The 14,713-nt window shown below is 41.9% G+C and overlaps 1 protein-coding gene across 1 annotated transcript in view; it reads right to left on the reverse strand.

The window, feature by feature from the left end:
- The window catches only part of LOC137321925 (zinc finger protein 184-like), a 41,626-nt gene extending 27,167 nt beyond the window's left edge, over positions 1-14,459 (reverse strand). Inside the window, exons 1-2 of the mRNA XM_067984791.1 lie at positions 14,263-14,459; positions 5,023-5,154 (exon numbers count right to left, since the gene is read on the reverse strand). Of these exons, the coding sequence (XP_067840892.1) occupies positions 5,023-5,154; positions 14,263-14,302 (172 nt within the window). The 5' untranslated portion in view covers positions 14,303-14,459. The remainder of the gene's footprint in view (positions 1-5,022; positions 5,155-14,262) is intronic.
- Positions 14,460-14,713: the final 254 nt, after the last annotated feature.

Below are 14,713 nucleotides of genomic sequence, written 5' to 3' on the forward strand. Positions count from 1 at the left end.
TCTGGTTAAAGTGATCCATTTTGCTAGAAGGCCAAAGGTTCACTATAACTGACTAATTAATGTCAGTGTTCACTGTACTGCTGAACTGCACTGCTCAGTGCTGGCCAATGCTTTAGACAGCTGATCAATCAGCTGTTTGAAGTGTGTTGAACAGTGCTCCCCTCGGTGCAACAATAAGAGCCAACATTAAGAGTGCTAATGTTCTGAGCGGCCTCTTTGTTGCTAAGTATTTAAAGAACTGATCAGCTCTGTTCATCTGGGGATTCTAGCACATAACTAAAATCAGTGCAACCAACTGATCAGTGCAACTGTTGGAAAATCCAGAGTTATCAGGATACGGTGGCATAATACTTCTGGTACTAGACTAACAACCCAGAGGTTGCAAGTTCAAATCCAGCCATGTGAAATTGAGTTCAATAAATCTGGAAATTTATGGTCTGGGATCAGAAATAAAATAACCATGAAAAGCTGCTGGACTTTCAAAACCTAACTGGTTCACATGTCTTTTCTTTCACCCCTACTTGGCCTGGCATACAAGTGACCCAACACCCATTCTACATGGTTGACTTGTAAAACATAGCAAGCCACTCAGTTGTACAAAGGCCCACCACCACAGTCTCAGGACAACTAGGGATGGGCAACAATAAAAAAGTGCAATTTGACCACTATATATTCATAGGATCACTAAAAGTTAATTCCACTGTTGATGACAGAATCAATAATATAAAGAACTCAAATGATTAAAAAAAAATCTATCTTGATTCCCAGAAGTGGGATCAAGCCCTACTCCAGGACTTGAGTGTATAACTGATGGAGTGCTGCATTGTCGAAGGTTCAGTGTGTTGGATGAAACCTTAAACCAAAACTCTGTTTTGGTGGTTAGGTTGGATGTTAAAGATACCGTGGCAGTGTTCAAAGACGAGCAGTGTCCTGGCAAACATTCTTTCCTCAGAGAACAGTATTTTTCTTTTCTCTTGCCTCATTAACACCAGACATTACACTCACCAATCTTTCATCATTTAAGGCCTCAAGAAATTCTTTGTATTCGTGGCATTCCTATCTTTCCACCTCTGCCTTTAGCTCAACCACATCCTACTTGAGCCATTCCATTTGTTTGCATTTGACAAATACAAATTCCTGTATCTCCCCAATCTACAACTTGCATCAGTCAAAACGCTTACGTCCCATTCCAGACACTTGAACCTTTCCTTGCTTTCCATTTTGCTCATTTTTCAAGTTTACTCATCAATAAGCCTTTTAAGACTAAGCACCATCAATTCCTCTTTCACGTATTTTAACCAATCCACTTAATACACTTCACTCAATTTATGTATACATTCTACATCAGCTTGGCTCAGTTGGTAATATTCTCACCTCAATCAGAAGTGGGATCAAGCCCTATTCCAAGACTTGAGTGCAGTACTGAGGGAGTGCTGTATTGTCGAAGGTTCAGTGTGTCGGATGAAACCTTAAACCAAAACTCTGTTTTGGTGGTTAGGATGGATGTTAAAGATACCATGGCACTATTCAAAGAAGAGCAGTATCCTGACAAACATTCTTTCCTCAGCCAACAGTATCGAAAGATCAGCTCATTAATCCCACTGCCGTTTGTGGAGCATTGCTGTGCACAAGATGGCTGCCATGTTCACCTGCATTACAGTGACTTTACTTCAAAACAAGTTTGTTGCACGTAAAACACTTTGGGACATTTTTGAGAGAAATGATGCAGCACTGTATGAATACAAATGCTTCCTTTTGCTAATATGCATCTGTCTGTGTCTCTTGTGGCGTTGCACATGGTAAAGTTGAAGAATATGGCTCTCTTACCTGTCTCTTATCAAGAAATAGTAACATGAAGATATGTCTTTCCTCTGCTGTCTTTGACTCACTTTCACATCTCTTCTGCTTCCCTCTATCTTTTTCTTCTTTCCTTTTGAACTCAACCTCGGTGTCCTATTTGACCCTGAGCTGAGCTTCCAACCCCATATCCTCCCCATCATAAAGACCGCCTACTTCCACGACCATAACAATACCGGTCTCCGCCCCTGCCTCAACCTAACTGCCACAGAAACCCTCATCTATGCTTTCGTTTTCTCCAGACTCAACGATTCCAATACTCTCCTGGCCGGTCTCCCATCTTCGACCCTCCAAAAAATTGAGCTCATCCAAAACTCTGCTGTCCGTATCCTAACTTGCACAAAGCCGTGTTCACCCATCACCCCTGTGCTAGCTGACCTACATTCGCTCCCGGTCCACCAAAGTCTCGATTTTAAAATGATCATCCTTGTGTTCAAATCCCTCCATGGCCTCGCCCCTCCTTATCTCTGTAACCTTCTCCAGTGCTACAACCCTCCAATAATTCTGTGTTCTTCCAAATCTAGTCTCTTACACATCCCCCGCTCCATTCGCCCAACCATTGGTGGCCACGGCTTCAGCCGTCTAGGCCCTAAGCTCTGGAATTCCCTCCTTAAACCTTTTCACCTCTCTCTCTCTTCCTTTAAGACCCTCCTTAAACCCTACCTTTGACCAAGCTTTTAATCATCTCAAGTAATATCTCTTCCTTCGGTTCGGTATCAATTTTTGTCTGATTGCACTCCTGCAAAATGCCTTTGGGCATTTTCCTACCTTTTACTATGTTAAAGGCAATTTGTTGTTGTATAATTTGCACATTTTGACACCACTTTCTCTAGAGCTAAATCCAAATCATTGATATACACAGTGAACAGAAGTGGTACCAGAACTAAACCCTGTGAGATACTACTCCCAACTTTTCTGAAACCACATGTACGCTAACAACACCCAGCTCTACCCAACCACCACCTCTCTCGACCCCTCCACTGCCTCCTTGTTGCCAGATATCCAGTACTGGATGAGCAGATATTTCTTTCAATTAAAAACATTGGGAAGACCGAAGCCATTGTCTTTGGCCCTTGCCACAAACTCCGTTCCCTAGCCGCCGATTCCATCCCCTGCCCTTGCCATTGTCTCAGGTTGAACATGACTGTTCGCAATCGTGGTATGTTATTTGACCCCGAGCTGAGCTTCCAACCCCCATCGCCTGCTTCCACCTCCGTAATATCGCCTGTCTCCGCCCCTGCATCAGCCCATCTGCTGCTGAAACCCTCATCCTTGCTTTTATTACCTCCAGACTCGACTATTCCAATGCTGTCCTGGCTAGCCTCCCATCTTCCACCCTCCACAAACTGAAGCACGTCCAAAACTCTGCTGCCCGTATCCCAACTCACACCAAGTCCTGTTCACCCATCCTGTGCTCGCTGACCTACATTGGCACCCGGTCCACCAATGCCTTGAATTTAAAATCCCCATCCTTGTATGCAAATCTCTCCACGGCCTCACCGCTCCTTATCTCTGCAACCACCTTCAGCCCAACAACCTTCCAAAAGCTGTGTTCCCCCAATTCTGGCCTCTTGCATCCCCAACTTCCTTCGCCCCATCATTAACGACCGTGCCTTCAGCTGTCTAGGCCCTAAGCTCTGGAATTCCCTCCCTAATCCTCTCCACCTCTCTCTCCTCCTTAAAACCTACATCTTTAACCACCTGTCCTAATGTCTCCTTCTTTGGCTCGGTGTCAATTTTCTTGGCCGATTACGCTCCTGTGAAGTGCCTTGGGATGTTTTACTACGTTGAAATTGCTATACTGATGCAAGTAGCTTTTATTGTTGCCCCTAACTCCCACTGTTTGCTCCTTTCGAGTCAATTTTTAATTCAGTTTGCTATCCTCCCATAGATCCACACCCCTTAATCTTCTGGTAATCTTCTGTGTGGTACGTTGTTGAAGGATTTCCTAAAGCCAATGTATATTACATCCACTGAAATTTCCCCATCTATCCTGTCCGTTACCGCCTTAAAAGAATTCTATGAGGTTTGAGAAGCGCCATCGTCCCTTTTGAAATGCATTGAAATACTTCTAACTATTTTCTCTTTATCTGGATAGATCTTAATTAAAGACTCTAATATTTTCCCTACCACAGATGTTAAGCTAACTGGCCTGTAATCACCCAGATCAGCTGTCTCCCATTTTAAATACAGGCACTGTATTGGCCACTCTTTAGTCCCCCAGCACCCATCCACACTCAATAGAGCCTTCAGGCCATGATCAGCTGCGAATTCTAGGCCATTTTAAAATCAAACTATTCGAGCCCTGTACTGTTTGCCCACATCAACCAACTCAACAAAATGAATAGCAGACTGACTTGATGTGTTTTGGTTATTATACCTAATTCTAATTGCTTAATCGGGATCGCCCTGGAGGAAAGCAAGATGTACTGCTGGCCAGCACCAGGCGGTAACGAAGCAACCAATTTTTCCTTCAACACTCACATTTTTATTTGAAGACCATCTGAAAATTACCTTCAATCCCCCACTTACACACAAAGCAAACAGAGCCTCCTTCATTCAGGATGGTGGGTTAGTTTAGTTTCATTACTCACAGTGCGGCTATACAACTGATCAACAGGAGCAATGTTTACAAAGGTGAGCGTAACTGGCAGCTCTTCCCTGCCCTAGAGATATGGGTACCACCCTACTTGCATTAACTTTCCATGAACATAATACAATATGCAATGATGAAATTAAACTGAAGGGAGATTTTTTTTTTTTGCATAGCATTGCTATTTTGGCTGAGTGTTTTGTAGCTTTTATGTAATGGGAGAGGGGAGGGAATGCAGCTTTAGTTTTCTGCAATGTAAGCTATTTTATACCAGCTTCAGTGTTATCACCATTACTACTCTCTGATCGCCACCATCTTTTCATTTTGTTTCTCGCAATAATTAAGTACAATACATATTTTAACTAATCCACAGAGAAAATCAAAAAAAGTGATTAACAGCAACACACAATGGACAAATTGCCCTGGCCCTTATTAATCTGAACATCTGGTCCACAGAAGGCTGATAAACGCTCCAACCCTGTTATTTTGATCATTGACATCAAGTCTCATGGAGAAACATGACTGCCACAATTACATTTTAGGAACACAGAAGAAAAAAATGATTTTCAAACCTTCTGAATCTTTTTCAAAGCCCAAGATCTTCTCATCAGAGTCCTCAAACTCCAGCTCTTGCCCCAGCATTAGGTCACTCTCCAGGACCAGTTCTTCTGGCCCATTGTGTTCACAGCCATCCTCTGACTCAACTGCAGAATTAAAATAGTTCGCTATTTAGCCGACATCATCATGGGAATATTCTATCACTTACTTTGTTACCTGTTAGGTACGGTGGTCACCTGTTTTGAAATGTAGAACAACCTTCACATATAAATTAATAGGCTGTCAACTAAATTGGCACAAGTCATCATGACACTATGCCTTTAACTGTTTGGTGCTGGAGACTCCCACTTTGGCTTTGCGCCAACTGTAACATAACACATGCAAAATGTGAAGCTAGGTCTCCAAAGCCCTAGGTGGTCCATTGGACCTGTTAGGAATTTTATAAGTATATATTTTTAAACACTTGAATAATAGGAGACAAGTACGGTCCTTGGCAGTCTCATAACATGCAGAGTTCTGCATTTGCCCAGGCACATAGTCACACAACTCAGTTGTTGTTGAGTTCCATACATGGCAGAGTAGGCAGCATAATCATCAGCATTATGTGAAAGCTAACTCCATACTTCCAGGTATCAGGGGGCAGCATATAAATTGTGAAAAAGAGGAAATTAAGGATAGTACCCTGAGGTACACCAGAGGTGACCATGCACATACACAAGTAGAATCTATTTGTGGCGATGTTGAAGTGGGACCAGAAGAGAGCAGTGCCACAAAGGTGGACTGTACAAGAGATGGTGGAGCTGATTGGAGTTGTCAATAATGTCATAGGCAGCAGAGAGGTCGAAGAGGATGAGGAGGAACAGTGAGCTATGGTCACAGTCATGTGAGGTATTGCTGGTGGCTTTTGACCAGTGTCATTTTGGTGCTGTGGCAGGCTTCAAACAGGGTGTGATGGGACCATTACTGAGAAGCAATGATGCATTCCAGGACTTTAGGAAGAAAGGGAAGGTTGGAGATGGGACATTAGTTGGAAATAATGGAGGGGGTGAAATAGGGTTTTTGGAGGGGGTGTGAGAAGATTTATTTTGATAAACAGAGGCCGAACCAGATGTTTGGGATAGGTTGACGATGTCAGCAACCATAGCTCTGATGGGAAATAGTGGTGAGGAGCTGGAATGGGAAGGAGCCAAGGAAGCAGGTGGAAGGCTGCATAATTGAGTTCAATGATGACAAGGGGAGGAGTGAAGATAGAGCAGGGACTAGAATCATAGAAAGAGCTGTTCAATTTAATCCCACACCCCAGCTTTTTCCCCATAACCCTGCAAATTAGTCCTCTTCAAGTACTAGTCCAATTGCCTTCTGAAAGTTCCTCTGGAATGTGATTCCACCACCCTTTCAGGTATGTGTTCCAGATCTTAACAACCCTCTGTGAAAAATTTCTCCTCATTTCCCCTCTAGTTCTTTTGCCAATTATTTTAAATCGATGACCTCTGGTTACCTACCCAGTTGCCAGATGAAACAGTTTCTCCCTACTTGCTGTATCAAAACCCCTCAATTTTGAATACTTCTATTAGATCTCCCCTTAATCTTCTTTACTCTAAGGAAAACAATCTCAGCTTCTCCAATCTCTCCGTCTTACTGAAATCCCTCATTTCTCGTATCATCCTGGTAAACAACCTCTGTACCCTCTCCAAGGCCTTGACATCCTTCCTAAAGTGTGGTGCCCAGAATTGTACACAATACTCCAGTTGAGGCCTAACCAGTGATTTGTAAAGGTTTAGCATGACTTCCTTGTTTTTGAATTCAATGTCCCTATTAACAAAGCCAAGATTCCCATATGCTTTCTTAACTGCCACCTTCAAAGATTTGTGAATATGCACTCCCAGGTCCCTCTTCTATAGCATCCTTTCAAAATAGTACCATTTAGATTATACTGCCTCTCCATGTTGTTCCTCCCAAAGTGAATCACTTCACACTTATCCGCATTAAATTGCATCTGCCATGTGTCTGCCCATTTCACCAGTCTGTCTATGCCCTCCTGAAGTCTGCTACTATCTATCTCACTATTTACTACATTGCCAAGTTTTGCATCATCCGCAAACTTTCAAATTGTACTCCCTATACCCAAGTCCAGGTCATCTATATATAACAAGAAAAGCAATGGTCCTAATACTGACCCCTGGGGGACCCCGTTGCATTCTTCTCTCCAGTCAGAAAAACATCCATTCACCACTACTCTCTGCCTATCCCTTAGCCAATTACATACCCAAGTTACCACCGTCCCTTTAGTACCACGTGCTTCAAATTTTCCAGATAAGTCTGTTATGTGGTACTTTATCAAATGCCTTTTGAAAGTCCATATATACATCTACTGCCCTACCTTCATCAACCCACTTTGTTACTTCACCAAAGAACTCAATCGGGTTAATCCGATACGATTTGGAGAAAGATAAGATGGAAGTCTGAAAGGTGAATAATAGGGAAGTGTTTGGAGGAGGCAGAAGCAGCAATGCAGATAGCTTTGACTTTAGATAGAACATTCATGAGTTCTTTGCATTTTGTGTCTGAGGTTAGAATGAAAGGAGACAGGTTGCTGCAATGAGAAGGATTATAGCGAACAGAATCCCTTTAGCTCAGTGACGGAAACCAAAGATCAAGAAAAGGAAAGGTCAGGGTGGTGGAGGTGCGGAGGAGAGTGCAGTAGAAGGGAAATATATCAGTACCACATGGTAGATTACTTCTGATCTTTGGGGCTTACTATCAAGTTTGGATAACTGATCAGAAACTATATGTTGGCATTTTAAAATTCTGATTCCAAGTAGAACTTGTAGCAAATGAAAAGTAAAAGAACAGAACTGCAGTTTTTAAAGACCACAAGATATAACCACGTTTAAAACACTAACATCTACACTCTTTCACTGTGAGCTGAAGAGAACTTCCTCAATGCATAATGACTTTCTATGTGTATGTTTTCAAGAAAATACCAGCATCCAAGAACAAGTTTGTTATCTGATAAACTATCCATTTCTCATCTCTAGCCTTAATAACTGATCTCTAAACCTGTGTCTCGTTCTTCTCGGTTCAAAATATTCTAGTCCTTCTCCCTGAATCCTCATGGTGTTGAAATCTAATTGCATCATTTGCTACTCTAACTCATTCTTTTCCAGTACCTCAAAATTGTGGAACTCTTTACGTTCTTCAGTATTGGACTTCCTCCCAGCATCAAGCTTTTAATACCAAATTTTGGTGTCACCTCACCACTTCTTGATTCATCTAGTCTTCTCTATTTTGTGGTGTGCTAAACTTTTGTGGTGTCTTGCACTATTGTGCCTTCACTAAGGCATCTTATTAAAAAGAAGACAAATCTGTGACCTAAATCACCCAATAAGTATTTCTGCCCCCAAAATGCAAACAGAGTCTAGAAACATAGTAGAATTGCTTGCTTATGCAAAAACATACTATGCCTTCTTGCCTGTGACTTACCTTTGGTTCCAAATGATGTCTTGGTCAATAATCTATTATACACTCGATAGGGGTTTCTTTGTCTACAGCAGAATTCTCCCTTCTACTCTTATACAAATAGATGGTTAACTCAGCGGGCTCTTTTCATGGAACATGATTCCCTGCTTTCAAAAAAGTGAATCACGAGGTACACCTGGGTGTTTCTCCCCCAAGTCTTCTAGTTTAATTATGTAATGAACTCCCTGAATACGAGAGCATAATTAAAAAGGGAGTGCGTCACAGGGGAATAAAAAGAACACAGCATCTTCTTTTGAACCGAGAAAAATGGAAGATTCTAAAATCCCAGTCGTTCCTACGTTGCAAAGTTCCAGTCCTGCTACAACCATGGACATTTCATCTGTGGATTGCAGCTAGTCAGGGTTGAAATGTAGAATCAATTCCTTAGAGTTTCACTCGATTCCCTTCAAGAATCTGGAAGAAATTTCAGAGTTTTGTTGTCTTGGGCATTTTACTCACTATTTACTCCCTCGGGAGAAGCCCATGAGGATGTACATGATTTTTTTTTGGAAGGAGCAGATTCAAAGGGTTGAATGGTCCTTCTTCACCCCTTACTTACTTTTGTTTCTTGACTTCTAATTTACAAGTTATGAGCAACTGAAGAGGCAATATTCGAATCAATATCACAACTGGAATTTGCCTACCATAGTGCAGATGCATTGCAATCACAAACATTCAAATACCTTCACAATCATTCAAGTCATTTAAAAAAATTTATTCTGAGAACCACATAATAGAAGTTTACAGCACAGAAGGAGGTCATTCAACCCAATGCGACTGCACCAGCTCTTTGCTAAAATAATCCAAAATCAATCCCACTGCTCTGCCTTCTCCCTGTATCTTCCTCTGCTTCAACTATTTATCCACCTTCTCCTTAAAAGTTGCAGTTCTCTTCCTCAATCATTCCCTGTGGCAAAGCATTCCATGCTCCAACAACCATTTGCACAAAGAAATTTCTCTTAACCTCTGTCCTCTCAGTAACAACTGTGAACTGATGATCCCCTTGTCACTGATTACCCCACCACGATTAAAGCCCTTTGTATTTTTGGGAGTAAAACTGCAGTTTTTTACTCCATTTTGGGAGTGGGGAAATCAGCTGGGAGATATGAATCTACTGGAAAGGCTGTCAAATTTTACCCTGTATAAAGACTGAAGTGTGAACTCTACAAGTTAGTCAATATATCAATGTATATAATCTTTTTTTCAGCTATTCTCCCAATTTCAATGATACCTGATAAATCACTGCATTAATGCTCAGTTAGAAAGACTAATTATTCGCAGGATCAGTCTGGATTTCCTTTCCTGGATTTTTAAACCAAATAATTGTGTAGTGTGGACAATGTACATTTGTGTGGAAACTGACAAAGTTATATAGAAGACAGCAAGTTGCCTGTCAGCATTATAAACTGAAGGATGCTGAACGCAGGCAACAGTGTGACTGGGTGGGGCAAAAGAAACTAGGATAAACTCATTTGTTCAATGCAATGTTGCACATCAGAGAATCTAAACACGAAAAACCAAGCAGAACAATTACTAGCCGTCAGTGACTAGATTTAAATTCAGTCACTGAAAAGCAGACAGAGTTCATATTTATCATGATGAGAATCAAAGTAATGATGTGATAGTGCCCCTTCCATGCCATAGCCATATTCAAGTGGTCTGTTTCGTGTAGTGAGCACAATTGCCACAATGGTCAGAAAATACTTTTAATCACAAGGTAAGTATGAATGCGGAGGGCCGCTCTGTCCATCTGGGCTCCTGTATTTCAAAAAACCTACAGCCCCCACTCCAATACAACACAAACAACCATCTTTGTTTCCATTTACCCTAGACCATTCCCACATGTTGATCACTCTTTCCGTGAAGAATTTCCTGACATTCTCCCTACGTTTTCCTTCCATCAGTTTGCACCAGTGGTTTAACTTGAAGCGGTGATCCAGATTTACCATTTCTATACCACTTACATCTGTTTAAGGTCCTCACGCAATCAGCTTCTTTCACGACTCAATAGTTCAAGCAATTTTTTCTCATACCCCAATCCTCCTGGCTCCATTTCTGCACTGCCAACAGGACCTGAATGTCCAAATCACCAACTGGACACAGTATTTAAGTTATAGTATGACCAGAGAACTACATCGTTTTAGCATCTAATTTAATATAGCTCAGCGTTCAATTCACCTAGTTGAGTGTTACTGTACAGTGACCGGACAGGTTAAGTGCTGAATTTTGATCTCTTTTCACTTCACCATTGGGCAGTTCAATTAGTAAATTATATAAAACTAAAACTGTGGGGTAGTCGAGTCAGATAAGGCAGCCAAGCACTAAAAAAGAACTGGATGTACAATGCACTGAGTTTTGTGTTACCCAATTTTTCTTCTGTTGTGCAGTACCTTACATTTACAAGTTTCTGAAGGGGAAAAAACATAAGTTTTAGTCGAGGGGGAAAAACAAATCAATTAAAATGAGATACAAATCTACCAGAAAAAGTGTCAAATTTTATCCTGGTTAAAAAGTGAGGTGTACCACATGTTGGTCACATATTAATGCATACAAACTGATTTTCAGCTTTTCCTCCCAATTTTCCTGATGTCTAAACTGTACTGAATTCTACCTGCCAATGTTTCACTCACTTAGATTTTATAGGTCCTTGCCTGCCTCGTCAGATTCGATCACCCCTCCTCAGTTTTGTATCATCTGCTAATTTAACCAATTTGCATTGAGTTTCTGAATACAAGTCATCTATTCAACTTAGAAACAGCCAAAGTCTCATCATCAATCCCTGAAGCACTCTACTCAGTAATTCTGTCCATCCTGGCATCACTTTCCTAATGACTACCCACCAATAATTTTTCTTCAGCCAATTTCTTATCCATTTCCTGGTCTTACAATGAATTCCCAGCACTTTATGCTTATGTAGCAATCTAATTAAACATGAATGAAATATTAATATCATACACCAGATTTATTAAAAAATAAATGACAAGAATCGTAATTTCCACTCCCATAATAGTTAACATGATTAGTGTACATTAGCACTGTGTATAAATGCATCATGAAATTATTTATATGTAAATATTTATACTCTTGATACACTTATTGTTCATACTGCACACTATACGATTATAGACAAACCTTATTATGACGTAGTGCTGGATGGTTATACCGGCAGGGGGGGGGGGGGTGGAGGGGGAAGTACTTACAAAATGAATTTATGTTCTAAATAAAAGTTTTAAGTCGAGAATCTGATTACCAAATCATTTATACCTGCCCCCCCCATACTGAGATTTGCTTAGATACCTTTGCAGAACCCTCTTTTTTTCTGGCCTCCTCTCCTGAAGGCATTGACTTCATGGGCAGTATCTTACCTCGCTAAGTGCCAATGTTCGCAGCGTGCAAGTCTCGACAGCGAGTGTCAGCTGGCTACTGAACCTAAAAGAACTCACAGCTGAGGCCTATCCTGGCCTCACTCAAAGTCCACACGGCTGTACTTCCCAGCAGAGGTCACTGGCTAGATCAGGAAATGCTGGGGAATTTGCCCTACCCTACCTTACCCTAGAGGCACTGCTGAATTGTTGCGCCTGACTACTGTCCTGATTGAAATCAGCTAACTCAGTGCAAACTGCGTATCAAAATTTGAGCCACGTGGGTAGCCGGTGCCCTCCCTTCGAAAGGATAGACAGGCAACCTACTGCTAGATTCAGTTTAAAAACCACTCGAACAGTCGAGCTAAGAGGGGCACAACAGCATTACTCTCAAATTGGAACTTTTTTTAAAAAATGGTGCGAGACTAGGAGCTGTGGAGGAGCAAAGGGATTTAGGTGTCCATGTACACAAATCACTAAAATCTAGTGCACAGGTAGAAAAAGTAATCAAAAAAGCTAATGCAATGTTCACTTTTATCTCAAGTGGGTTGGAATTCAAAAGTGAGGAAGTGATGCTTCAGTTGTACAGAGCCTTGGTCAGACCCCATCTGAGTACTGCCCTCAGTTTTGGTCACTGAACCTCAAGAATGATATATTGGTCTTGGAAAGGTACAGTGCAGAATCACCAGAAAAACACCAGGACTTAAAGGGTTAAATTATGAGGCAGGTTGCATAAACTTGCTTCGTATTCCCTTGAGTTTAGAAGGTGGAAGGTGATCTAATCAAGTTGTTTAAAATGATAACACGATTCAATAGAGTACATACACAGAAACTATTTCCTCTGGTGAGGAAATCCAGAACAAGGGGACATAATCTTAAAATTAAAAGCCAGGCCATTTATGAGTGAAATCAGGCAACACTTTTTCACACAAAGCACAGTGGAAATCTGGAACTCTCTTCCCCCAAAAGGCTGTGAAAGCTGGGTCAATTGAAATTTTCAAGACTGTGATCAATAGATTTTTGTTAGGTAAGGGTACCAAGGGATATGGAGCAAAGGTAGGTAAAACAGAGTTGAGGTACAGATTAGCCATGATCCAATTGAATGGCAAAAAAGGCTCGAGGGGCTTAATGGCCTACACCAGTTATGTTCCTATGCTTAATGTCTTCACCTCCAAGAGCCCAACCAAGATCAGGAACTCATTATGTGAGCAATCACAGGAAAGACCCCATATCCTAACAGAGGAGAGAGTGCTACCAATTGAGCCAAACTGATACATGCGGCGAAGACCAAAACCATCATTTTTCAGCACCCACCATAAGCTCAACTCCCTTACCACTAATTTCATTCCCATCCCTGGCCACTCACTGAGGCAGTACCAGACTATGCAACTTTGGAATCCTGTTCAAACCCCAGATCCTATGCATCACCTGGACCACTTACTCTCATCTCTGAAATATCACCCACCTCCACCTCACTGTCGCTGAAAGCCTTACCCAAGCTATTGTCAGCTTGACTCAATTTTTCCAATGTCCTGCTTGCTGGCCACCCCTCCTTCATAAACTCCCAACATATTCAAAACTCAGCTACTCATATCTTGTTCTGAACTAATTCCTGCTCATCTATCACTTCCATCACACTGGCCCCTTATCCCCCAATGCACTGAATTTAGAATCCTTGTCCTCATCTTGAAATCCCACCATAACCTTGCCCCATCCTGTCTCTGCAAACTTGTCCACCGTTATATCCCCTCCCACACCCTTCAAATCTGCCGTTTTGTGTTTTTCTCCCTCCCATCTCCCCCTCCTCCTGCCACTGGCTGCACAGCCTTCAGCCAACTTGACCATACTCTCTGAAATTCCTTCCCTAAACCCTTACTGTTTCTCAGAATCTATCTTTCTGATCTTCACATCATGACTCATTGTCCATTTCTCTGACTATTTTGTTTCCCCATGTAAAAAAGGTATTATATAAATTACTGTTGATAAAGCACACCACTGTCATGTGCCACTGGAGTATTTAAGCCAGTTCAACGTTAACTCCACCGCCTCAGTTTCCAGCTCATATTGAGCCATCACAGACAGCCGACAGCATCTTATCATTTACACTATAATGTACAACAGAAAGTGAGGCCGAGGAATTCTGGCAGATTCAAATCAGACATGGATTAAAAGCAACACTCTAAAGTGGAAAGCATTTCCTCCCCATTCCCACCATGAGAGAGTTAATAAACCTTAATTAAGACTTTGTTTCTGTTTATCAGAGCAGTTTTAAGTTTGGACTCCAAGTCAGAATACAGTTTAACAGGACCTGGAGAAGTAACCCCACTCCTGCTTCTCTTTTCCTCATTTACACAGACTGTAATGACTACTTACTTTTCACAGGTTGAGGATTGGACTGTTTTCTTCTGGGCATTTTTTTTTTCACTTCAGATTAAATTTGCCCTAAAACGTGTTGAGTAAAGAGCAACATTCACACGTTTCCATATATATATTTGTAAAAAGTGAGTTTAAATCTCATTCACTTCCTGTTTTAAAGTAACAGCCACTAATAAAACACCAGCCCCTGAGATAGTGAGTGCAGGAAGGAAACCCACCACTTCCTCTCTCTCTCTCTCTCTCCACTGACCTCACCACGCACACACGCTCCCGGCGATGACGCCATCACGCACGGCGTCGCGCGAGCGGGACCGGGCGGCGCGCGCACACCAACAGCTTTCTGGGTTTTGTGGTCTTGCCAGCGGCCTGAGGCGGGCCGAGGGTGTCGACCGGGGCGGGGGGGGGGGGGGGGAATGGTGGGTCCCAGGACCAGCTGTCGGATGATGCC

Source organism: Heptranchias perlo, chromosome 5 (genome assembly GCF_035084215.1).
Source record: "Heptranchias perlo isolate sHepPer1 chromosome 5, sHepPer1.hap1, whole genome shotgun sequence".
NCBI classification, from domain to species: Eukaryota; Metazoa; Chordata; class Chondrichthyes; order Hexanchiformes; family Hexanchidae; genus Heptranchias; species Heptranchias perlo.